Source organism: Dipteris shenzhenensis, chromosome 33 (assembly GCF_047967505.1).
Source record: "Dipteris shenzhenensis isolate YYH24624 ecotype China chromosome 33, Dip_SZ_1.0, whole genome shotgun sequence".
Lineage (NCBI taxonomy): Eukaryota > Viridiplantae > Streptophyta > Polypodiopsida > Gleicheniales > Dipteridaceae > Dipteris > Dipteris shenzhenensis.
Window position 1 is genome coordinate 10,274,135 of NC_141628.1, and position 27,789 is coordinate 10,301,923.

General features: G+C 40.5%; 1 protein-coding gene across 1 annotated transcript; it reads left to right on the forward strand.

The window, feature by feature from the left end:
* Window positions 1-4,791: 4,791 nt before the first annotated feature.
* On the forward strand, window positions 4,792-8,078 carry LOC147879665 (TMV resistance protein N-like). The gene is made up of 3 exons (XM_087371426.1): window positions 4,792-5,255; window positions 5,648-6,755; window positions 6,993-8,078. The coding sequence occupies exons 1-3, from the start codon at window positions 4,792-4,794 to the stop codon at window positions 8,076-8,078; spliced, it is 2,658 nt and encodes an 885-aa protein (XP_087227552.1).
* Window positions 8,079-27,789: the final 19,711 nt, after the last annotated feature.

Sequence of the window (27,789 nt, forward strand, 5' to 3'; positions counted from 1 at the left end):
AGGTTTAGGCTTATTTCTTCTTGAGGAAATTCTTCACAGCGTGACTTGCAAGTCCACATAAGAAGCATGAGTTAGGAAGATTTTTATATAGAAGTTGTTGTTCTTGAAAAACACTTCCATTTCTGTTGAGGATCTCCAAGAGTTAGGCAGAACTCTTGTTATATCCATCTAGAGATGCAGATCTGAGGATTCCCCCTCGAGTTGATAAAATGTTTAGTTTCAACACCTAAAACCTTTCCCAAACTACTACAAAGGGCACATAGTTGGTTATAGAGGGACAACGGTAAGTTTGGCAATTCCACCTAGATGGGAATTCTAGTGGAACTTGGATTGTCTGGGGAGAAATCATGAGACCACCAAGAAAGATACAGAGGTTGGTTTTGAATGGTCCACCACCCATGTTGCAACGCTCTTGTTGCCATATCAGCCCATTTAAAAAGTAAGTCAAAAAATCCCATTTTGAGGAGTCTAATGTTCGTGACAACTCCCTTCCTCAACCAATTGGTTCAAATCCAAGTTTCTATCATTATCAGAGGGGTCTAATTTGTGGCAAAAAACCAACCAACACATGTGTGTTAAGCCACTCCATATACTAAAGAAGGGGTTCATCATGAGTGTAGCAGTGACATGCAAACCTGAATTAAAAGGTGGCACTGCTCGACCAAGATGAGTGTTCTCGTCTTGAAGTGTGCATGGGCCTTTCTGATAACTTCCTTTCGCTCAAGTTTTTGAGGGGTGAGTCTATGGGATCTGTGTGCTTTTTGTTTCTTCCAAGACTTCAGTTGTTTCATCAATATCTCCTTCATTTGTTCTTTGAAGGATTTTTTTGGTTCTTGAAGAGCATTCTCTCTCAACTTCTTGCTCAATTCCTTTGTTGGCGACGTTGTTGGACTCACATGGGCTGCCTTCTCCGCCATTGGGGAGGGATGTTCTTTCTGCTTTGGCTTCTCTTCCCACCTGGGTGAGGTAAAAGTTCTCTTATGAGAAGGGAGTGTGAGGAGCAAATCGCAATCTGGTAGGAAAGAAAAAGAAACCTCTTCTAGTAGTATGAGCTATTTTCGTGTACAAGGCCTTGGCACCACCTCTCCCGCCTCTTTTTGCTTGCCAACAATTATAAGCGAAGGACTTTTGTTCATCTCTGGTGTATTGCGCAACCCTTTCACCTCTCGCACCACTACCACCTCCACATCCTCTTGCATGGGTATTGTTTCCAACCATGGATGGTTTTATCGAAGGTATATAAATAAAATAAATATAAATCCTGGAAAAAGTTTATCTAGCTATTTCTTTCAGTTTCACAACATTGATAGCATATAGCATATATCTCTGAATACTGCCATCTGGATTGTACTTCACTTTAAATACCCATAGACTTACAGTAGCATTGCATCACCTCCATTAGGGCATGAACAATTTGCTTATCTTGTTGGGCAAAAGCCATAATGTCATCAACAAAGAGCTGAGAACATAATTGAGAACCATCCAAGAGACTCAGTCCTTTAATAAGACCTTCGCCTACATTATTTTTGAGCAACGACATAAGGGAAACTATAATGACAGCAAACAAGAGTGGTGCAACCGTGAACACTTGCCTCACCGAGCTATATAAGTCAAAGCATCCTACCACACCTCCATTGAGACACATAATAGCAGATGCATTTCAGAATAAAGTCGAGATCATGTTGAGGAAACTCACACCAAAACCAAGACAAGAGAGGACTTCCAGGATTGAAATCCCATCTCACCGTGTCATAAGCCTTGCCCAAATCCAAGCCATTACTTTGTATGACATATTCAGCATAAATATGGGCCTCTAGTCCCCACCTTGCAATATGTTTTGCCGCTTAGGGAACAATATCATTAACGCAATATTTATATCAGAGGAAAGTTAGCCCCTTTTAACTGAGGCATTAAGCATCTCAGCCAAATCCTTGCCTAGCTTATCCTAGAAGAATAGGAAAAACTCAGTAGTAGTCAATCCATCTAGACCAAGTGCTCGGTCCTTCTTCATCATCTTCAGATCATCCCATAGCTCATCCTAAGAAAAAGACCTAGCTAACAAGCTTCTTTGAGCATCCGAGACCTTACAATCCACACCAACATGAGCACTATTCATACGAGTCTTCCACTCTAGATCTTGGTCAGTTGATATTCCAACAATGGCACTGAGCTGACCTCAACTACCTGCTAAAAATCAGTCACTAATTGCCCCTCAGCATCCAAAATCTTGTTAATCTTTTCTCTCTGATGCTTACGCTTGACGGATTCAAAGAAAAATTTTGATAGACAATCATCGAGCTTAAGCCATAGTTGTCTACTACTAAAAAACCCTAGCACGTTCTACCTCTTCCATCTCCCTAATTTGAATGGACAATTCCACTTTGGATAGGAGTGTAGCATAGATTTTGTCCTTTAGATTAATATTAAGGCATCGCCCCTCAAGGCAATGCGTATTTGTACCAAGTTAAGCAATTTCACATTAGCAGCCCTCTTTTGTTTCTCCCACTCACTTATTTCCTTCATAATCACCCTTATAAATGCATCCCACCTTTGGTAGGGCTCCTCAAACTATCTAAGGGAACAATTCTAGATGAACCGAATTCTGTTGCAAAACTCTTCATCTGCTAAGCGCTTATTATTAAACTTGAAAAGGATGAGCTGTAGGAACCGGAGTGCTAAATACTCAGAAAGACAAGATTGAATTAGTATTCCCTTTCATTGGAGGAGATAATCACCATCCCTCATCAGAAATATAGAACCAGTCTATTCTTCTTGCTTTAAAGTCAGCTCCCTTCCGATGAGTAGACCAATAGATACCTCCCAGGCCATTTGGATCCAAGACAACACAGTTAATAAGCTCGTGATTCAACTCTTCCCAAGCCGGTGCCTCACTTTCCAGTAGATGTTGATTCGAATGAGATGTATAGGCTTGTGATTGTGTGAAATTCGAATCTCCCCCCATAAGCCAAACATTAGAGCATTCAACACCCCAACACTTACTCTGCTCACTTGAGTTGGGAGCTACTGTTCATGAAAAAACTAGCTTTAGTGTCAAGTGAAACGAAGAATTTTGATTTTGACCCAAAGGAAAAAAAATTGGAGGTCACAAAAAAAACCTGCAATTTTTTAGCAAATGTAGTGAGAACATAAACACAAGGTACATTGCAATCAAACCCATCTAACACAAGTGTACCATCTCTTGTACACGACATTTGACAAAATTATCAAACCCACGCGTTTTGAACAACAATAATTCATAGACACAAGCTACATTTCAATCAACCCATCCAACACAAACGTACCATCGCTTGCACAGGACAATTGACAAAATGATCAAACCCACGCGTTTTGAACATCAATAATTCATAGACACAAGCTACATTGCAATCAACCCATCTAACACTGTGACGCTCCAATTTTGTATATGAAATATTTTGGAATATATATCATAGATAGTATTCAAAAAGGATGGTTTTGATGTTTTGAAGGTTTTGGAAAAGTTTGGTGTTGGTCGAAAAATTTTGGTTTTTGTCCATTATGGTGTCGGTTGGATTTTGCGGCTAAAAGAAGGTGAAAAGCACACGCACGCTTTTCGAGAAAAGCTATTTTAAGCCGATTTTGGAGGTTTTTGGCGGCTTATTTTGGAGTCGTGAAAGGCTATAAAAGAAGAGGAGATCGTGAGAAGGAAAACACACAATCCAACGCACGCATATCGAGGCTGAGCGAAAGAGAAGAGAAGGCACACATATCGAGGCACTGCGAGCACGTGAATCGAGGCAACGCAAAGAAGAAGACAAGATCAAGATATTTTGAGAGTGAGAGTGGATTGAGATTTGATCTTTTGATCATCTGATTTGAACATCTTCATGCGAGTGAGAGTGAGAGTGAGATAGCTCGGGGGTGGACGGGTGGTATCGAGCTCCTTCACGGAGTGATTCTTCTCCAAAATTATTGTAAAGACTCATCATTTTGATTCATACTGTAATCTCTCTTCTTGTTCATTCATGATTATTATCTTGCTACAATTTTGATCGTGATTGTGAAAGATCGGTGCGTGACAAACATAAACGTACCATCGCTTGCACAGGACAATTGACAAAATGATCAAACCCAGCAATAATACATTGCAATCAAACCCATCTAATACAAGTGTACCATCTCTTGTACACGACACTTGACAAAATTATCAAACCCACACGTTTTGAGCAACAATAATTCATAGACACAAGCTACATTTCAATCAACCCATCCAACACAAACGTACCATCGCTTGCACAGGACAATTGACAAAATGATCAAACCCACGCGTTTTGAACATCAATAATTCATAGACACAAGCTACACTGCAATCAACCCATCTAACACAAACGTACCATCGCTTGCACAGGACAATTGACAAAAGGATCAAAAGGATCAAACCGAGCAATACTACATTGCAATCAAACCCATCGAACACAAACATACCATCCCTTGGAGAGGACAATTGACAAAAGGATCAAAAGAATCAAACCCACTCGTTTTGAACCCCCATCGAACACAAACGTACCATCCCTTGTACACGTTTTTTTTTTTAAATAATTGAAACAGCAATAATTTAAAGCAACGGCAGCACTAAGGCTATCTTGTATGTTGTACATGATAGTTGACAAAATAGGCAAACCTACACGTTTTTTTTTTAAAATAATTGAAACACCAATAATTTAAAGCACACGCAGCATATTTGTACAGGTTTTGCTAGTTTTGCACAGAGAAAACAGCATCTGCCACTGCCGAAAGCCCGTCCGACGATCGATGTCTGCTTCCACTTCGGCTTCTGCTGTTGCTACGGCCTCTTATGAGGTTTTCATCAGCCATCGTGGAATGGAAATGAAGCTGAGCTTCGCAAATCATCTTCACCATGCTCTTAGGGTCCGTGGAATCAGTTCATTTTTGGACTTGGAGGTGCTTATTCCAGGAGAAGACGTTCGCAAAACAATGCTGGAAGCTGCTCGGAAGGCATTCATTGGAGTGCCGATCTTCACTCCGATCTACGGCAGCTCAGACTGGTGTTTGGATGAACTCGTGGAGATGATGGACAGCCACCGGAATCACCTGGGCAAAGTCATCCCTGTGTTCTACGATGTGACGCCTGAAGAGCTTCGCATGGAGGACTATCTTGGGGGGCGCGAGATCGAAGAGGAGACACTCGAGCGGTGGAAATTTGCTTTGCACGACGCCTCGTGGCTCGGGGGCTTCCGGCTGAACGACTATGGCGGGTACGTTTACTTTTGCATTTTCGGCTTTCTTCTTGCATCGGTTTCTTGTGCTTAGCCCCCCTCCCGGGCTCTCTGGTTTGGTGGGATGAGTGGCCTCATTACTAATACTATTCGACTGAAGAGGATGTAATAGCTTGGAGAAGCTTCGATTACTTTTAAAGATCCGCAAATGCTTTATGGCGACTCTAATTGCTGGCGAATTGCTGAGAAGATGTGGCCTCACGCAGGAAATCGTTGTAATGACTGTTCTCAACGGAAAATGCTGAGCTGCTTAATGATAGAACGCATTTTATCCCGTCTTCGTGTAAACGTTTTGCTTGTTTGTTTTGCTGAAAGAAGAGGAAAGGAAATGCAGGACTAATACTAATACATTCAATCGGCTCAATGTGCAGACGTCAAGGGGAGTTGGTTGAAGCTCTCGTAGAAAAGATCGTGAATGAGATACATGACAGGCTCCCCGTGGACAGACTGCCTACAGCGGTTGGGTTGGACGCCAAGGTCCAGGATGTGATGCAACGGTTTCGTGTGCACGAGCAGACAAGTGTGTACGTTGTTCTGCTTTGGGGTATGGGGGGGATAGGTAAGACCACTCTTGCCCGAGCTATTTACGACAGGCATAGAAAGAGTTTCCAGGGATCAAGCTTCATTGAAAACTGTGGAGCTGAGAAAGCTTTAGAAATTCAAGATCGTCTTCGCGAAGATTTACTGCTTGACAAGAATGAGATGGGGGGCGATCTTGCCAGAGGGAAAGCACGTTTAAAACAGGGATTAAGCAATCAGAAGGTTCTGATAGTACTGGATGACATGAAGGGATTGGATGGCATGAACAGCGACTTCAGCTCTGTTCAGGAGATCATAGATCCAACCAGTCTCTTCCCTGGCAGTCTAATCTTGTTGACATCCAGGGACCAAGGTTTGTTCCCTCACAGAAATGACCTCTCTGATGTCTTCCGGGGCGAGACATACGAGCTATCAAACATGGATCGCAAGCAGTCCTGGCAACTTTTTTGTCGTCATGCTTTTAAAAGGGGCTCTGCAGATCCATATTTTGAGGAGCTGGCAAAGGAAGTTGTGGAAGCTTGCCATGGGCTTCCCCTTGCCCTGGAGGTGCTTGGGCGGCATCTCAGCGGAATGGGAGAAAAGACACAATGGAAAGAAGCTGTTGACAAGTTAAGGAGCAGCAAGTACAGAGAAATATCGGGTAGGCTGAGGATTAGCTATGAAGGTCTCGATGAGGAGGAACAGCAAATGTTTCAGGACGTGGCTTGCTACTTCAGTGGACGTCTCGAATGGATGGCAAAGCAATTTTGGGATGGTTTGGTAAAAGGCTACGAAATCGGTCTAAAGAAGCTGAAACAACTGTGTTTGGTGAAGGTGAACGAAGATAGGCGCCTCACTATGCACGATCTTTTGAGGGACTTGGGGAGAGATGTGAATAGAAGCAGCAAGAGATGGGTGCTGAAAAACAAGGACTTGAAACCAATGTTAGCCAATGAGCAGGTACTTACTTTTGTGTTTTCACTCACGTCCACAATAGTATAGGGAAGTGAGTATCAGATCAGAATTGCCTATGAAAGTCTCCTCTGTCGACAGGCAGAGTTGAGCAATGAGATTTTCTGTTGCTCAGTGAGCATGTTATGCACTGCAGCCTAAGTATGAAATGAAAGAATTGTGGTTGGTTGTGATGAAAGTGCTTTGTAAATTCTTTTTTACGAAAACGACGTTCTGTTGTTGCAGGGTCTTGACCAAATCCGTGGACTTTCCACTTCCCTGCCCCGCCTCCACGCAACTCAACTTTCCAAAATGCGATCCTTGCAACTCCTTCACCTTCACGGACCACATTTGAATGGTACATGTAAAGGACTTAGAGGCCTGAAAATTAGGTGGCTGCACAGTGTCAGCAGGGATTCTCCTAATGTGACCCTTCCTAAAGATTTGTCCTTGGAGTTTCTTAGTGTGCTCATTATACAACAAAGGTTGTCTGAGAAGCAGAAGGTACGTTGGTGGTATGGGAGAAGAACTTGCTTTTCGCAACTGAAAAGTTTGGAATCGTTGACGTCCAGGAAATTAACCTCCATCACTATGCGCCCTTCTTCCTTCGGGCAGCTGAAAACGCTACGGCACTTGTCCATTGTGGAGTGCACTGTGCTGAAGGAGCTGCCTGAAGACTTCGGCTCCCTCATAAGTTTGGAAGTGTTCAGGGCATGGAAATTAACCTCCATCACCAAGCTCCCTTCTTCCTTCGGGCAGCTGAAAAGGTTACGGCGCTTACACATTCTCGAGTGCATTGGGATGAAGGAGCTGCCTGAAGATTTGGGCTCCCTCGAAAGTTTGGAGGAGTTGCTTTTATGGAATTTAACCTCCATCATCAAGCTACCTTCTACCTTCGGGCAGTTGAAAAGGCTACGGGACTTGGACATTTCCGGGTGCACTGCGTTGAAGGAGTTACCTGAAGACTTTGGCTCCCTTGAAAGCTTGGAATCCTTAAAGGCATGGGACTTAACCTCCATCACCAAGCTCCCTTCTTCCTTCGGGGAGCTGAAAAAGCTACGGGACTTGGACATTACGAGGTGCATAGAGCTGAAGGAGCTGCCTAAAGACTTTGGCTCCTTTAAAAGTTTGGAATCCTTGAAGGTAAGGGAATTAACCTCCATCACCAACCTCCCTTCTTCCTTCAGGCAACTAAGAAACCTACGGGCCTTGGACATTACAGGGTGCACAAAGCTGAAGGAGCTACCTGAAGGACTCGGCTCCCTTGAAAGCTTGGAAATTGTTGGGATATCTCAAGGTGTATGCCTCAGGCACACCTTGGTTTCTATGTGAGTGCTAGAGGCACAGTTAGGTGCTCACAAGCACAGTTAGGTGGTGGAGAGCCACATAGGATGATTGAGAGAATCTAGGAGCAGATTGAGGAGATGATTGTGGAGCTCTGAAGTCATCAGTGATGTCAGTGAGCATGTATGAGGTGCCTACTTAAGGACCTCACTCTTCTTCATTCTACAAGCAAGTAATGCAAGTATTCTGAGTTTGTGTCCACTCTTTGCTTTCCTTTTAGCTTATCAACAAAAACATGGAGAATTCTCTAAAATCTAACCTTCAATGGGCACTGATGTGATTCTCTATGTTACACAAATGAGATTGGCACTAGTGCCATTCTGATAGAGAGTGCCAAATTTTTAAAATTTTAAAATTTTTAAATTTACATTTTCAAAATTTGAAATTTTCAAATTTGAAAGACATTGAGAGAGAGAGAGAGAGAGAGAGAGAGAGAGAGAGAGAGAGAGAGAGAGAGAGGGAGAGGGAGAGAGAGAGAGAGAGAGAGAGAGAGGCATCTAGTTAGTGTGCATAGGATGAGAATGGTAAGTGTGGAGAGTCACTGCGGGTACCATGGCACACTTAACATTTCAAACTTTCTTGAATTGGATTTCTTGATGTGTAGTTGCGATATTTAATCTTAGGATTGGCATCAATTGGTATAAAAGAAAGGCATTGATTAAGTTTGAAAGATACTCATCGATACACTTCTTCTTTTCTTAAAAATTTTGATTGGTTCTTTAGGACATATTTTAAACATGTCTACAAAGAAGAAAAATAAGGATTTAATGGAGATGAAGGAGCTAGAGAACTTAAGAAAGTCCAAGATTCTTTAACAAAAGAGAACTCATAAAGTAATACTTCTATTACCACAAAAGAAGAAGAACAAAGTAAAAGGAAATGGGTGCAACATGTGGGGGAGACATAGAATCTATTTAATGCTGGACATTCAATGGAAGAAAAAAGCAATCGCAAGTTGAATCCCAAGACAAGTTATAAAACAAATTGGGATATAGCCTATGTCTTGGATTCAATAGACAGTATAGATCATCACCAAGAAAAGTTATAAAACAAATTGGGATATAGCCTATGTCTTGGATTCAATAGACAGTATCAATTATGATTAGATCATCACCTAAGGCTAACGGCAGCCTCCCATTCACTTACATAATTCATTGCTACCACCACTCTTGCTATCAGAGCTCCACCCTCTTCACCATCAGAAACATTATTAGGGGTTCACCTACTTGTTCAAACTATTCCTTTAATTCAATAAAATTCTCTTTCTACTCCATTGTCTTCACTATTGTCTTCACTCTTTTGTCATTTCACAATGCAAAGGGGTTTTCTTGTCTTCCACACACACACACACACATTATCATGTAGAAGTAGCCCTATATAGCCAAAGTACAACAGATGTTGACCTCATGGGTGAGGTCATTGAAGACTTAGCCAACTCTCCACCGTCTATTGACTTTGACTAATCAAATCTAGATCCACACATATACATGTCCACATACACACTCAAGTATGTAGACTCTCCTCTTCAATAAAAGTGGCAATTGCCAAGACATATCCAAGCTGAGAGATCCAACATCTTGCATAGAAGACCCTAAGTCACTTCCTATAATTTGTTCTTTCTTTTCAATGCCCACACCAACGCAATTGTTACCCAATAAATCAAAGTTTTTAGAGTCACTTGGGAAAACATACAAGATCACACCTTCCCCCATGGTCTTTGTTTTGCTATCATCCACAAGACAACCTTTTTCTCTTTCTAGGATTCACGAATACAATTGTCTAGTTTCCAATGAAAAAACTAGTATTGCCTCAACATAAGGTTGCTCAAGCTCACTTGGTGTGGATTCTTGAGTTATCGGATCATCTAAATAATCACCAACATGTTTTAGAGAGGTCTTAGGCCACTTGACAATGCTCCAAAGTGCCTCACCAATAAGCACTGCATCCATAGTGGCAAACAGCAAGAGCATGTCACTATTGATAGACTTCTCCACTATCACCGATACATTTTCTACCCCAATTTTCACACCACTATAGTATCCCTCTGGATATATTACACACACTGCACCAATTGCAACCACTTAATTCCCCACCACCATCATGACCTTGTCCCCACATCTGGTAGCCGTCCCCTGCCATTATGATTACAAGAAATGAAATTTTGAAAAATTTACAACCAAAGAATTTCATAAGACGAATAGAGAATTTTGTGAGTCTGTCCTTGCCATGGGGAGAATGGCACTTGTGCCATTCTACTTGTGGGATTGTGGAGAATGGAGCTGAAGCCATTCTCCATGTGAGCCTAGATTTCTTACAGAGAATGGCACTGGTGCCAATCTCCATAATCCATGAATGGGTTTAATCAAAATTTCCATGAAAGCATGAATTATTTCCCTAAAATTTTTTGCAATTTGATAAAACTTTCTCTAAATTCCGAACGTAGAGATTGGCACCAGTGCCATTCTCCACAATCCCACATGGAGAATGGCACTGGTGCCAATCTCCATGTGAGTGTAGCAAATTTTAAATTTTCCCATACGAAATGGCTTTGGGTTTTCCATAAACCAACATGGAGAGTGGCGCTTAAGCTATTCTGCATAGGGAAATTTAAAATTTGCTAGATCGACATGGAGATTGGCACCAATGCCATTCTCCATGTGGGGTTGTGACGAATGGCTCTAGTGCCATTCTCCATGTGGGGTTGTGACGAATGGCTCTGGTGCCATTCTCCATAAATCCATATGGAATCTCCAAAAACCTTGTGGGGAACGGATCTAGACAAAATTTACATGAAATAATTTTTCTAAAATTTTCTAATGATTTTCATGGAAATCTCCCATGCAATAAGAGACATTTTGGAGATTGGCACCGATGCCATGCTCCAAAAACCCATGTGGATATTGGCACCACTGCCATGCTCCACAATCTCACAAGTAGATTGGCAATGGTGACAATCTCCATATGGGATTGTGGAGAATGGCACTGGTGCCAATCTCCAGAATCCTCGTGGATAATGGGCTAGATAAAATTTCCATGAAATTATTTTTCTAAATTTTTTGGTTATTTGGAAAAAAATAAAATATAAAAGATTATGGTTGGTGGATTATCTTCTATTATAGAAGAGAGAGAGAGAGAGAGAAAGAGACGTGGTACCTATAGACCATACCAATAGTGGGGAGACCATACCAATTGTACTAGCACATAATGTGAGGTACCCTATTCTAGATGGTTTTGGGTTTCTAGTGTATTTATTTTGAATTATCAATGTATACGATAGTTGAAACTATGTTCTTTAGGTTTCTAATGTATTTATTTGGAATTATCAATGTTTACAATAGTTTTAGCTATTTGCTTTGGGTTCTAGATTGTGAATGTATGATTGACTAGGTTTTCGATTGGCCTATTCTAGATAGATGCTAGACCCTAGTCCCAACTAGTACATATCCTAGATATATGTGCTTCTAGTCCAATTCATCCTTCGATGAGGGTTTTTTACATCCAAGTTTTGAGTGGTATCCACTTTAGGCTCTAGAGCACTTATTTTTATAGTCACGCTTGAGGTGCTAGATCTATAGATCTCATATGCCAATCAATTGTATGGGGATCGAAAGCATGAAAGCATTATGTATCATGTTCCAACTTTTACTGATCTAGGGTTTGAGATCTATAAGTTCTCGATACAAATCTTGATCTTATTATTAAGAGTTGTAGATTCATCTAATCCAAATACTAGATTGAGATCCTTAGTTCAAGGATCCAGTCCAAGTAATGCTTTTTTGGACTATTTAATCTAGATACTAGATTCAAATTCTTTGGCCAAGGCCTTAGATTCAAATAATCCTATCTTGGGGGGTTTTTTCATTCTAAGCCCTACATGCACTCATTTCAAAGTCCTAGTTCTAGGGTTTAGATCTATAGATCCCGCACATTAGTCAAATATTTTGGATGACTAGCGCCATGTGTCAATGACAATATTAGGCTAGATTTAGCTAGTGTTTTTCGATCTATAGATCCCACATGTTAGTCAAATATTTTGAATGACTAGCACCATGTGACAATGTCAATATTGGGATAGATCTAACCCTACCTAGACTAGTATTTAATAGACAAAGACTAATGTTAAACTAGGATTTAATACACTAATGTTCTATTCTAAATAAATGTTAAACTAGGATTTAATAGACTAATGTTGAACTAGGACTTAATAGACTAATGTTCTATTCTAATCCTAAACTAAGATATAATAGACTAATCCTAAACTAGGATTTAAAAGACTAATGTTAAACTAGGATTTAATAAACTTATGTTAAACTAGGACTTAATAGACTAATGTTCTATTCTAATCCTAAACTAGGATTTATTAGACTAATCATAAACTAGGATTTAATAGACTAATGTTAAACTAGGATTTAATAGACTAATGTTCTATTCTTATCCTAAACTAGGATTTAACAGACTAATCCTAAACTAGGATTTAATAGACTAATGTTATACTAGGATTTAATAGACTAATGTTAAACTAGGATTTAATAGACTAATGTTAAACTAGGATTTAATAGACTAATGTTCTATTCTAATCCTAAACTAGGATTTAATAAACTAATCCTAAACTAGGATTTAATGTTCTAAATAAATCAAGGGGACTAATAGACCTATTCTAAATAGTCTAATCGAATAAACATTGCCAAAAAGAAACCCTACCTCTCAATGCTCATAGCTCTGCCCTACCCTCTTCTTGCATGCGCACCACTCCTCGTTTGCCATCATGCTCGTTGGTGCTCCAAGAGGTCATAGCTCCTCGTCCATCACGCTCGTTTGTGCTCGTCCATCATGCTCATCACACTCGACTCTGATCTGTCCACCGTGCCCTTAGGCCTCTCTATCGCCTTGCCCTTTCATATTGCCATGCTGCCGTGCCATGCCGTGAGCCCTACTATTGTGCCCTACAGCTCGTGCTATCGTGCCTTGAGCCCTCTCTATCGCTATAACCCATCATGGCATGAGCCCTCTCGAGTGCTCCCCTATTCTTTCAATCTCAACAATCCTCCAAAGAACCCAAATTGCTACATGAACGACAAATTGGCTAGGGATTGGAGGAGCCATTTTCGGCTAGAACAACCGGACTGTTGCATAAAGGCAGAGGAAGGGAAACCAAAAAGGTTGCGGCAAGCTGGGAAATCTGACCAGTTTGTCAAGTACGAGGACCAGGATGTAACCACAAACTTTAAAGTCTCCTGAATGGCTGGACTAGTGCTCCAAGCTAGCCGTCTTTCATCTGACTCAACCTTAGCCTTTGATTTTTGTGCAGCAGTGAATCCAGATTCGTGCATTGACACAACCTGCGACTCTCTAGTCTCCATGCTCTCCACACCCCATGGAGTCCATGGTGCCCACAGCGACTCTCCACACTTAACATTCTCATCCTATGCACTAACCAGATGCCTCTCTCTCTCTCTCTCTCTCTCTCTCTCTCTCTCTCTCTCTCTCTCTCTCTCTCTCTCTCTCTCTCTCTCTCTCTCTCTCTCTCTCTCTCTCTCTCTCTCTCTCTCTCTCTCTCTCTCTCTCTCTCTCCAACCACACCCCGATTTTTCACCACATTCAAACATAGATTTTTGTTCTCTCACATAAGAGATTGATATAATTTTTTATGTACCTCCTTTTTATTTTATCCCTAGTCCCCAGTCCTTTGTTTTGGGATTTATAGCATAACTACTAGACCTTCAGCTTTGATCATGGGTTGCATAGGAACTATTTTACCTTAGACCCTGGGAGACATCCTAATCCATGAGAGTTTGTGGAGGATGGCACTAGTGCCAATCTCCACAATTTGAATTAGTTTGCCACTCTCATTCTATGTCTATGTCAGTGTTAAGTAGATTGGTAACAGCAGTGCCATGCTAATAAGGAAGATGGAAGTAGATGTGGAATATTTATGCATAACATTTTTAAGACATTGACCACAGTGCCATTATCCACAAACTCTCATGGATTAGAATGGCATTGGTGCCATTCTCTATCAGAATTGCCATTCTCTATCAGAATTGCCATTCTCTATCAGAATTGCCATTCTCTATCAGAATTGCCATTCTCTATCAGAATGTAACTGGTGCCAATCTCACTTGTGTCAGTAACATAGAGAATCACATTAGTGTCCACTAAAGGGTATATTGTAGAGAATTCTCCATGTGAGTTTGTACAGAATGGCATTGGTGCCAATCTCATGCCATTCTCCACAATTTGAATTAGTTTTCCACTCTCATTCTATGTCTATTTCAATGTTAAGTAGATTTACTGCAATGCCATGCTAAAAGGGAAGATGGAAGTAGATGTGGAACATTTATGCATAATATTTCTGAGACATTGGCCACAGTGCCATTATCCACAGACACTCATGGATTAGAATACCACTGATGCCATTATTTATGTGAGTTTGTACAGAATGGCACTGGTGCCAGTGCCCATTGAAGGTTATATTTTAGAGAATGGCTCTGGTGCCATTTTTCATGTGAGTGGCACTAGTGAGATTGGCTATGGTATACATTGAAATTGAGGTTGCAAGGAGAAATCCTGTAACATCATATTCACAATAAACTTGTAAAGAGTAGATTGAAAGATTTATGCATTGATATTTTTGACACAATGGTAGCAATCCCATTCTACACAAACACACATGGATTGGGATGGCACCAATGCCATCCTACTCCATGTGAGTTTGTGTAGAATGGAATAGGTGCCAATCTCAACCTATTCTCCATAATTTGAATTAGTTTACCACTCTCATTCTATGTTTATGTCAGTGTTAAGTAGATTTACAGTAGTCCCATGCTAAAAGGGAAGATGGAAGCACATGTGGAACATTTATGCATAACATTTTTTAGACATTGGCCACAATGCCATTATCCACAAACTCTCATGGATTAGAATGGCACTGGTGCCATTCTCATTTGTGTGAGTAACATAGAGAATCACATCAGTTCCCACTCAAAGTTAGATTTTAGATAATGGCCACAGTGCCATTATCCACAAGCTCTCATGGATTAGAATGGCACTAGTGTCAATCTCATTTGTGTAACACAGAGAATCACATCAATGCCCTTTGAAGGTTAGATTTTAGAGAATTCTCCATGTGAGTTTGTACAGAATGGCACTAGTGCCAATCTCATGCCATTCTCGACAATCTAAATTAGTTTTCAACTCTCATTCTATGTCAACATTAAGTAGATTGGTAGTAGTGCCATGCTAAACATCCCTTTAGCCACTTCAACCTTCAAGCTATGAGGGAGATTAGCACAGGTAGATTCAATGTCAATCACATAGAGAATCACAGCAGTGCCCACTGAAGGTTAGATTCTAGAGAATGGCTCTGATGCCATTTTTCATGTGACTGACACTAGTGAGATTGGCTATGATATATATTGAAATGGAGGTTGCGAGGAGAAATCTTGTAACCGCATATTCACATTAAACATGTAAGGAGAATATTGGCAGTGGTACCATGCTAAACTGAAAGATTTATTCATTGATATTTTTGATACAATCACACCAGTGCCATTCTACACAAACTCAAATGGATTGGAATGGCACCTGTGCCATCCTACTCCATGTGAGTTTGTGTAGACTGGCATAGGTATAGATCTCAAGCCATTCTCCACAATCCAAATGAGTTTTCCACTCTCATTCTATGTCTATGTCAGTGTTAAGTAGATTTGCAGTAGTGCCATGCTAAAAGGGAATATGGAAGCAGATGTGGAACATTTATGCATAACATTTTTTAGACATTGGCCACAGTGCCATTATCCACAAACTCTTATGGATTAGAATGGCATTGGTGCCATCTCTATCAGAATGGCACTGGTGCCAATCTCATTTGTGTCAGTAACACAGAGAATGACATCAGTGCCCACTAAAGGTTAGATTTTAGAGAAATCTCCATTTGAGTTTGTACAGAATGGCACTAGTGCCAATCTCATGCCATTCTCCACAATCTGAATTAGTTTGCCCCTCTCATACTATGTCAATGTAAAGTAGATTGGCAACAGTGCCATGCTACAGGGGAAGATGGAAATAGATGTGGGAACATTTATGCATGACATTTTTTAGACATTGGCCACAATGCCATTACCCACAAACTCTCATGGATTAGAATACCACTGGTGCCATTCTCTATGTGAGTCTGTACAGAATGGCACTAGTGCCAGTCTCAATTGTGTCAGTCACATAGAGAATCGCAGCAGTTCCCACTGAAGGTTAGATTTTACACTAGTGAGATTGGCTATGGTATATATTGAAATGGAGGTTGCAAGGAGAAATCTTGTAACAAGAAATTCACATTAAAATAGGTAAGGAGTAGATTGGTAGCAGTGCCATGCTAAACTGAAATATTTATGCATAATATTTTTGATATAATGGCACCGATGCCATTGTACACAAACTCAAATGGATTAGGATGGCAGTGGTGCCATCCTACTCCATGTGAGTTTGTGTAAAATGGCACAGGTGCCAATCTCAATCCATTCTCCACAATCTAAATTAGTTTGCCACTCTCATTCTACGTCTATGTTAGTGGTAAGCAGATTTACAGCAATGCCATGCTAAAAGGGAAGATGGAAGTAGATGTGGAACATTTATGCATAACATTTTTGAGACATTGGCCACAGTGCCATTATCCACAAACTCTCATGGATTAGAATCGCACATGTGCCATTCTTTATCAGAATGGCACTAGTGCCAATCTCATTTGTGTCAATAACATAGATAATCACATCAGTGCCCATTGAAGGTTAGATTTTAGAGAATTATCAGTCTGAGTTTGTATAGAATGGCACTGGTGCCAATCTCATGCCATTCTCGACAATATTAATTAGTTTGTCACTCTCATTCTATGTCAATGTTAAGTAGATTGGCAGTAGTGCCATGCTAAACATCCCTTGAGCCACTTCAACCTTCAAGCTATGATACATTAGCCACAGTGCCATTATCCACAAAATCTCATGGATTAGAATGGAACTGGTGCCATTCTCTATCAGAATGGCATCACTAGTTCCAATCTCATCTGGATCGCACCAATGCCATTTTTCGTAATCTAAATTAGAATGGCACTAGTGCCAGTCTCATTGGTGTCAGTCACATAGAGAATCACAGTAGTTTCCAACCACTGAAGGCTAGACTTTAGAAAATGTCTCTTGTGCCAATTTTCATGTGATTCACACTAGTGAGATTGCCTATGGTATATATTGAAATAGAGATTGCAAGGATAAATCTTGTAATAACATATTCACATTATAACATTTAAGGAGTAGATTGGCATCGGTGCCATGCTAAACTTTAAGATTTATGCATGATATTTTTTATACAATGGCACCAGAGCCATTCTCCACAAACTCTCAAGGCTGCCCAAGGTAAACCCCCAAAGATATGTAGAATATCATTGGTGTCAGTCACATAGAGAATCACAACAATGCCCACTGAAGGTTAGATTTTAGAGAATGACTTTGGTGACATTTTTCACGTGACTCGCACTAGTGAGATTGGCTATGGTATATATTGAAATGGATGTTACAAGGAGAAATCTTGTAACAACATATTCACATAAAAACATATTAGTAGTAGATTGGCAGCGGTGCCATGCTAAACTAAAAGATTTATGGATGATATTTTTTATACAATGGCACCAGCTCCATTCTACACAAACTCACATGGATTAGGATGGTAGTAGTGCCATTCTCTATAAGAATGGCACTAGTTCCAATCTCATTGGTGTCAGTCACACAGAGAATCACATCAGTGCCCAGTGAAGGTTAGATTTTAGAGAATTCTCCATGTGAGTTTGTGTAGAATAGCACTGGTGCCCATCAATGCCATTCTTCACAATCTGAGGCACTCTCATTCTATGTTAATGTTAAGTAGATTGGAAGTAGTGCCCTGCTAAAAGGAATATGGAAATAGACGTGGATCATTTATGCATAACATTTTTTAGACATTGGCCACAGTGCCACTATCCACAAACTCTCATGGATTAGAATACCACTGATGCCATTGTCAATGTGAGTTTGTATAGAATGGCATTGGTGCCAGTCTCATTGGTTTGAGTCACATACAAAATCACAACAGTGCCCACCAATGCCATTCTCCATAGTCTGAATTAGTTTTTCACTCTCATTCTATGTCAAAATTTCCTAGATGAGAATGGCCCTGGTGCCATCCCTCATATGAGTTTGTTCATATGAATCGCATCACTGGTTCCATGCTAATCCATGAGAGTTTGTGTAAAATGGCACTGGTACCAATCTCATGCCATTCTCCACAATCTAAGTTAGTTTGGAACTCTCATTCTATGTTAATGTTAAGTAGATTGGCAGCAGTGCCATGCTAAAAGAAAGATGGAAACAGATGTGGAATATTTATGCATAACAGTTTTTAGACATTGGCCATAGTGCCATCCTCTACAAACTTTCCTGGATGAGAATGGCCCTGGTGCCATCCCTCATGTGAGCTTGTTCATATGAATGGCATCACTGGTGCCATGCTAATCCATGAGAGTTTGTAGAAAATGGAGATTCCAAGGAGAAATCCTGTAATAACATATTCAGGTTAAAACATGTAAGGAGTAAATTGGCAGCGGTGCCATGCTAAACTGAAAGATTTATGCATCATATTTTTTATACAATGGCACCATTTCCATTCTCCACAAACTCTCATGGATTAGGATGGCAACGGTGCCATTCTCCATGTGAGTTTATGTAGAATGGCACTAATGCCATTCTCCACAGATTGCACTGGTGCCGTTCTCCGTATGAGTTTGTGTAGAAGGGCACTGGATCCATTGTTTTGTTAATCTCCTAGAAGCTTTATTTGAAGATGTGGGGGAGGTTAAAGAGATAGTGGAAGTTAAAGTCCAAAAAATAGATTGCCTTGAGGTTCGTCCCGGTGGTTGCACAGTGTACCTTTTGGATCCCACTTGCTATGGCAATGACAGGATGATATCCAATATGGATGACTCGATGCAATCCAAGGGCTGGACCATTGACAACAATCAAATCTCAGATGCCTTTTCTGCAGTGTTAAAGACCTTAAAGGAAGACAATGCCATGAGTAATAAGATATCAAGAGAAAAAGGCAAAGAGAAGGCTAAGGAGAAAGAGTCAAGTCCACTATCTAGCACTGGAACGACTAAAGAGAAGGTGTTAGCCACAACTAGAATTGAGAAAGAGATAACTGGGGATACAAGAACTCTTGGGCACAAGCCAAATGTGTCTGGAATAGAAGATAGAATAGTGCCACATGAGAAAGTTTTGAAGAATATTGATTATAAAGCAATTCAGAACAAAATTGAAAATTTTGAGAAGAATGATACTAGCTTGTCAGGATTTATGGATTATGTAGAGTACTTCCCGTTTGGGCTTGATTTCAAGGTGCCGATTGCGGTTGTGAATTTCCATAAAGCGCCAAGTCAACATGTGTACAGATACTTGACTCTTTCCTATGTAAATGAATTGGTCCACAAAGTTGCTACTATGTCAAAACACCCGGTAACATGCACATATCTCATGCCATTCCACATGCACTCAAACACTCTAATGCACAAGGATGAGGTATAGAAGGAAAGATTACGGGAATATAATTATTGGATTCTTGCAGGCTAGCACTCAATGCTTACAGCAAAGGTTAGTGTGAGATGCAAGATATCATCAATGGCTAACATGGAGGCTCAAATGGTTCTAAAGAACCAGTCATACATTGACATCTTGCAACATTTAAGGAGCTACTTGTGATCTATGATTTTTTATAAATGATATGTACTCATTTGCACATTCAATACTGGCTAATTCATTTTTTTCTTACAAGTTGTGGACTTTGGTTCTTAACTGTTGTGTATGAATTTTGTTAGCAATTCCCCATTAGGGGCAGAGTTCTAGCTACTACAAACTTTCTATTTTTGATGCCCTTTGAAAGCACAACAATAGCAATTATACTTAGCCACTTGGGGGCAGTGCTCTAGGCACGTTTACATAATGTGTCAACATAGTTAAGGCAATGATACATATTTCATATTAACACTTTGTGAATATTAAACGCTTTTTCATTGCATCAACTATAATCTTGCATACCTCCATTAAGTCCAGGGCTTCCTGGGATATGGACACCATTGAGGGTGATGACATGACGAAAGATTCACATGAATAGGTATGGTTAAGGTAAGAGATACTAAGGTGTTTATGAACACCACCAAGGTTCATGAGATGATTCTCACTCATTAAATTATATTCATTTGGCAAGATGTTTGTAGACTAAACAAAAATATACCTGGTACCATTCTCCTTGGCATAGAATTATGGAGGAATGGTAGTGGTTGGATTCTTCCCATTAAGTATATACTTTGACACAGTGCATCTTTATTGCAACATAATGGATGAATCATTTGCATTCACCACCATTGACTCAACGATGGCGGCTAATATTAGAGGTACATGTTTGTTTGGTAACTAAATACTAACTTATGGACCACGAAGGATCTATGTGTGCTTATGGACCACGAAGGATCTATGTGTGCTTCTTGGGCTATGAAGAGCATGTAAGATGGCATGAATTTTTTTGTGGGCTAAATGGAGATTACATCTATCAATTTTTGCATCTTATCCGTGCTCCTGTGTGTAAGTATTATGAGTAATGAGCTGCAAAAGTCTTTTGATTTGACAATTGTAATCCTTATCTTGATCTATTTTCCTTGTGTAGGTACAATATCGAGTTCTGAGACTCCACAGTACAATCATGACTGACACTTAAGTGGGACTACAATAAATAGATGTAGGCTTTTTTTAATAGGATAGTTCATTTTTTGCAATATCAAGATGTAAGAGCTATGATTAAAGGTATTTATGAACACCACGAAGGTTCATGAGATGATTCGCACTCCATAAATTCCAAGCTTTTAGGAAGGGGGGCCACAACGGCACCAATCTATTAAACAAGTTAAGCCAAGAAGCATCAAAAGAGGCTCCTAGCAATCCCCATCTATTTCCACAAAGAGAACATATGGTGTGGGATATGCAATGGAAACCATCTCACTAATGAGTGCCCTTGTCTTAGAGCCAGACCAACACTCCATTGTGCCCATTGTGTTCGTTGGGAAAATCATGACACATCCCAATGTTGTTATCCTAGGGTGATTCCTCAATCCATGTATGGACAAAGGCCATGCTAACATTTCCTGCACCACCCAATCCTCCCAATCAGTCACAATTGACAATACAAGGAGCCACCTTAGCCAATCAAGGGCAAGTTAGGACTCAAAATATTCCACTACCCCTGCCAGTATTGGGACCTCAACCATGACCACGACCACGAATTACTCCCCTAAATCAAGTATTGGTGGAAGAGCTACCTAGTCATTGGGGCAACCTTGAACCTACCTTTAGCCGAAATGACTATCCCGTATATGGTGACAATTCAGTCTAGCATTTTAGGTCACTACATTATACAAGATGACCAAATGACACCGATTTCTCAAACAATGGGAGATAAAACAGCTTGACCAAGAAACAACCCATTCAATTCCATATGTGTCAAGGGCCACACTACATGTCCATATAAGGGGCAATCTAATCAGCCAATTACATATGCACTAGCACCTAATACACCACCACCATTGTGCACTAGGTGTGGTGTGGACCATCTTTTTAAGGATTGCCTGATGAAAAGGCCATCTAGGTCCACAAGACTTAACATGTTAAGAGTTGAGAGAGGCCAACTATCATCAATATCCTTGAATGTAATAACAAGATTGCAAGCTAAAGCCCTTTTTAAAGAGCTTTGCAAACAAGCCAAAAGGGTTAAATCTAGCACATCACAACCTAAGTTGTCAGCTAAATACGCACAAGTAAGTACTAAGGGTGCAACGGAGATCGGGAAGGGACTGATCACCACCAACCAGCCCAACATTCAAGCACCAACATCAATGTCTACTTCCATTTCTCAACCTCCACAAGAGCCTCACTAGAAAAGACAACAAAGAAGGAGAGAAACTAAGCAAGTGTGGGTTCAAAAGTATCTACTAGAGGCCTAAGGGTACTTTCAAGGTGAAACATATATTTGGGTTCCAACAAAACCTTGATATCAAAAGCCACCCTAGTATGTAAACAATAAACCCCAACATCAAAGAACCAAATGATGCCATCCAAAACAAAAGGTACAATGCCATTGGGTTACCACAAGACTACTAGAGGCTCATAAAATATTACCTTGGAAACACTTATATTTGGGTACCCAAGGTACTTAGCGCAACAAGATCACCTCCATCATCTTCTAGCACAGCAATGACAATGTGCTCCATAAAGAGCAGAAGAAGGAATGGAGGCCCAAGCCTCTAAAATCTTCATCATCAACAAATGAGAAGAAACCATCAAATTCAGGCCTACCAATTACAAAAAATCAAGGCAAAGATTGGAGAGTAGAACCATAAGAACCTACTCACAAGGAAAAGGTAAAAGGACCAACACAAGAGGATCACACACAAAGATCATCCTCTACCTCCTATCGCATAGTCACACAAGGACCTATCTCAAAAAAAGAGACAGTAACACAAGAACCTACTCGATCACTAATCTATCAAAAAGCCATTGAATTCACAGCATCGTCTTCAAGGAAAATGGCAATTACACAATAACTTATCTCCAAAAAACACAGAGTAACACAAGAACCTACCATGACAAGAAGGGAATCTACTTTGGCAGCTACACAAGAACCTGCCTTAGTACAGAATTTGGCATCTAGCTTCATGACAACTACACATGTCACACCAACCATGCTAGACACAATGGAAGTCACACAAGAACCTCCCAATGAGAATGACAAACTATTTTCACTGGCAACTTTCTTAGCAAAAACTTGGGCTCAACAAAAACAGAAGATCTCCAAGACACTACGGGCCTTGCATCACATCCATCAAAACTAACACACTTTGCTTATCTAGAGAGACCACTGTAGAATATTATCATGCTCCTTTGCAAGTCCAATATTTGAATTGAGTGGGACATATATGGAATTCTCATTAGACTATGTTTCTGACATGCCATGTTTTTATTGCTATTTTCATAGGAGCTTTTCTTTTGAGTCCATTTGATGGATTACATAGCATAATAAGATTTTTATGCAATCTAGAGCACTCTTTGTCTGCATCATCAAATCTATCTAGAGGAATTTTATAATGCATCATACAAACTCTTGAAGTGAGGGGACTATGGTTGAAGAGGTTTGTAGCATCTTGGATCAAGGAAAGGCTTCTAAATTAAAATTGACATCACCTTGGGAGGCTCAAATGGTTAAGTGGGTACTAGTGTTAAGCATAAAAAAGAAGAATAATAAGGACAAATAAAAAGAGGAGGGAGAGTTATAATTAGCTAATGAAGGTTGGGGTCAATAAATCAAAGTGAAAACAAATCTTTTAGGATCACAAGAAACTCATCCAAACCATTTTTTTTGTCATCACAGTCACCCTGCAGTCAAACTCATCATGTAGAGCTGTTGGTGTAGGATCACTGGTTGTTCTGTATGTGGAGGAGTGCCTTGGGATAATGGGGGTTAATGTTTCTTTGACTAGCCCTAGAACTTTGCTGGTGAGGAGCTTCTTCCATGGTACAAACGTGTTGTGAAGGGCTCCAGTATCTTTTGTTGCAATAGGTTCTTGTGTATCTACTTCATTTTTTGTTGAGAGTTCACGCTCAACATCATGTGATCATGTGTGCATAGCACCATCACGTGATCATATGTGCATAGCACTAACCTTATAGAGTGCTATAAAGGAAAGGGTTAGATCCCCTAACCCTAACCCTAAAAGGGTTTGTATATATTCTATTTTTTCAACTAAATCCAGTGTACATTTAGTCATTTGTGGTGTGCTCTCTAGCTGTGCCCTCTCTCCTCATCTCCACTCTTCTCCTCTCCCCTCTTCATATTTTGTCATGGTATCAGAGCATGGTTCTGCCTTCCACTGAGGCGCCATCCTTCTTGTGAGAGTGATTGAGAGATTGATAGATCGAGAGAGATTGAGTGTTCCATTCTCTTCCGTTGAGAGAAAATTATGTCCATCGGAAGAAGATTTCCGTCCTTTGTTCTTGAGAGATTTCCGTCATTTGAGAGAATTTATTTGAGTGTTTCTTGAGTTGAGAGAGAGAGAGAGAGATTCTTCATTGAGAAAGATTTGAGAGAAAAGAGAGAACTATTCTTCTTATTGTGAGAGTTTCACTCGTGAGAATTGTTTTCTCTTAATCCGAGAGAGAGAGAGATTTCTGTTATAGATATCCGTCCATTTGATATCATTGTGAGAGAGTCTATGATATCCTAGCTAGCTCCTACAAGCTTCAACAACCTAGCAACTATGCAATTTTAGCTCAGCCGACCTGCAAGCCAAGTCTCTAAAGAGCTTGGACCTAAGGCGACTACACAACCTAAGGCGAGCTCGAACGACCATACTACTGCAATTTCACCTCAATCTCTTTCCTGGATGGACCATCGTCGTCTGCAGGGTGGTGGAGAATAGAATGCACTGCTTGGAGCAACGTGAGCTGTTTGCCGGTTAGGCATACGATTTTTTTTTTTTTAAAGAAGCAACGGTCTGAGTGATCCAGACATTGCAGCTGGAAAATTACTGCAGCATCGGCCGCTGCTGATCAGGACTACTCAGCGCCAAGCCTACAGTGCACTGCTACGATGCCAGTCCACAACGCCTCCAACGCCCTCTCGGATAGCTCAACACAGTCAAGACATCAAAAGAAGCATTGGATATCTCTGCAACTCTCTATGAGTCCAAGAACACATCCAGGATTCTCACCTTGAGAAACCAGATCAACCAGAGTTTCCGCAATAGTAGTGAAACTAGTCATGCTTATGTACTCCGCATAAAAGACTACAACAATCAACTTGCAGTAGCAGGAGAGACTATGAACCCTGCAGAAATGGTTCAAGTCATTCTGAATGGACTAGGAGAGGGATATGAGAATCTAGTCCAAAGTATTGCCATCCAACGGCAAATTTCGACATTGGAAGAACTTGAGTCAGTTCTACTTGGTGAAGAACTCAGGACTCAGGCCATTCAAGCACGTAAAGGTCATTCTAATGATCAAGCATTCACAGCTTCAGATAGAAGCAGAGGCAAAGGCAAAAACATAGGTAGATCATAGCAGAAAAGTGGTCATCATCAACAAAATCAAAGTCAGCATCAACATCAACATCAGCATCAGCATCATCCTCAACAAAATGAGAAACAGTATAGAGGAAATCATTCCAACCGAGGAAGATTTCAAGGACGAGGGAATGCATCCACCAATGTGTCAAACATTCAGTGCAACTACTGTCACAAGTTTGGACACTATGAAAGAGATTGCCGCAAGAAGTAGTACGACCAAGGCGATCAATCCAGCAGCGAGGGAATTCCCGAGGAAGAGGAAATCATCGTGGTGGACATTCTAGTCACAGTCATTTTGCAAATGAACATGGAAATATGTTTCTTGCAAGCGAGGAATTGCATCAGACTGATACAATGCACCTAGACACTAATTTCAATCCCAAAGAGGATTTCAGTTATCAAGTCGACCAAGTGGAACAAGATCCTTGGTACATCGACAGCGGTGCATCATCTCATATGACTAATCATCAGGAATGGTTCACAGAGATGAAACCATTAGAAGGTCAGAAAAATGTCATCTACACAGCAGACAATACACCGAATCTAGTTCAAGGGACAGATGTTATCCCTATGAACAATTTCACTGGTACGAAAGGATTAGTCAAAGATGTGCTCTATGTTTTGAAGCTCAGCAAGAACCTTTTGTCATTAGGTCAAATGACGGAACACAATTACAAAGTTATCTTTGAAAGTGATGAATGCACTATCAGAGACAAATCCAAAAGATGTCAGCTAGTAGCAAAAGGTGTCAAGGAAGGACGCTTATACATGATGCTAGCTACAGTACCAGATAAGCATGCCATGTTAGCTCAAATGGAATAGATGCCACTATCTGCAAAATGGCACAAGAGATATGGTCATGTCAATTTCAAGTCTTATTAGATCTCAGGAATCAGAATATGGCAATTGGGATTCCGAAGCTACAATTTCTTGGAAAAGTTTGTGAAGCATGCTGCTTTGGCAAACAAAAGCGAACCAACTTTGTCAGAAGTACCTCTCGTGCACGAGGTATTCTTGATTTGATTCATACAGATGTATGGGGTTATGCCTAGACCCGCAGCATCAATGGTTCACTTTATTACTTGACCTTCATCGACGACTATAGCAGATATTGTTGAGTCTACTTTTTGAAAGAGAAATTTGAAGTGTTTTCCAGATTTCAAGAATTCAAAGCCATGGTAGAAAACCAGACAGGCAGAAAGATCAAGGTCATGAGATCAGATAGAGGAGGTGAATACATGTCTTCAGCATTCATGAACTTTTGCAAAAATCATGGCATTCGAAGACAATTCACATGTGCAGATACTCCTTAATAGAATGCAAGAGCTGAAAGGAAGAATGGGACTTTAGCAGACAGTGCTAGAGCAATGCTTAGTGAAAAGCATCTTCCAAATCAGTATTGGGCAGAAGCAATAGCTACAGCAAACTACTTGCTTAATCGGCTTCCTACCGAACTGATACAAGGTATGACTCCTTACACTGGACACAAGCCACGCATTGGGCATCTCCGCATATTTGGTTGCATAGCATATGCCCACATACATTATGATCATCGCAAAAAATTGGATGCGAAGTCACACAAATGCATCATGGTTGGCTATAGTGAAGAAAGCAAAGCATACAAATTGTATGATCCCATCAACCGCAAAGACATTATCTCCAGAGATGTAATTTTTGATGAGGAATCATAATGGAAAACCTCACCTACACAGGAGATAGAAGCATCGACTTCACAGTCATCTACAGAACAGGTTGATGAAGAAGAGCAAGAATTGCCAGCAACACCCCAAGCAGAGCCACAGCAGCTCAAATGGTCTACTAGGGAAAGCAGACCTCCAGCCAGATTGACATATGCTCAGAAAGGCAAAGCAATTCAGGTGGAAACCACCAACTATGCTCTTATGACTACCATCATGGCTGCAGAAGAGCTAGTGTACTTCGAAGATGCAGTAGACAAGCCAGAATGGCAAACTGATATGAATGAAGAAATGGATGCTTTGTATAAGAATAACACTTGGGAATTATGCGACCTTCCACCAGGAAAGAAGGCCATAGCAACAAATGGGTATACAAAGTGAAGTACAATCCAGATGGCAGTATACAGAGATACAAAGCCAGATTAGTTGCAAAAGGATTTGCATAACAATATGGTCAAGACTATGATGAGATTTATGCTCTAGTAGCAAAGATGAATTCCATACGGTTCTCGATATCAATAGCGACACTCAGTAAATGGAATGTGTATCAGCTCGAAGTCAAGAATGCATTTCTCAATGGTTATCTAGACAAGGAAGTCTACATGCAACAACCCGCAGGTTATGTTGAACCAGGAAAGGAGAAAAAGGTTTGCCATCTCAAGAAAAGTCTCTACGGCTTAAAGCAAGACCCAGAAGTTGGAACAGCAGAATTGACAAGTATTTTGCTGATCTGGGATACATGAAGTCCAATGCAGATCATACTCTCTACTACAAAGTTCAAGGAGAAGACATTACTATTGCACTTTTGTGCATAGATGATCTG

Bases quoted from the DNA above. Each gene is read 5' to 3' on its own strand.
- LOC147879665 (XM_087371426.1), top strand. From the start codon at position 4,792: ATGTCTGCTTCCACTTCGGCTTCTGCTGTTGCTACGGCCTCTTATGAG. The intron at 5,256-5,647 runs GTACGTTTACTT...CTCAATGTGCAG, and splicing joins CGGCTGAACGACTATGGCGG to ACGTCAAGGGGAGTTGGTTG. The intron at 6,756-6,992 runs GTACTTACTTTT...CTGTTGTTGCAG, and splicing joins CAATGTTAGCCAATGAGCAG to GGTCTTGACCAAATCCGTGG.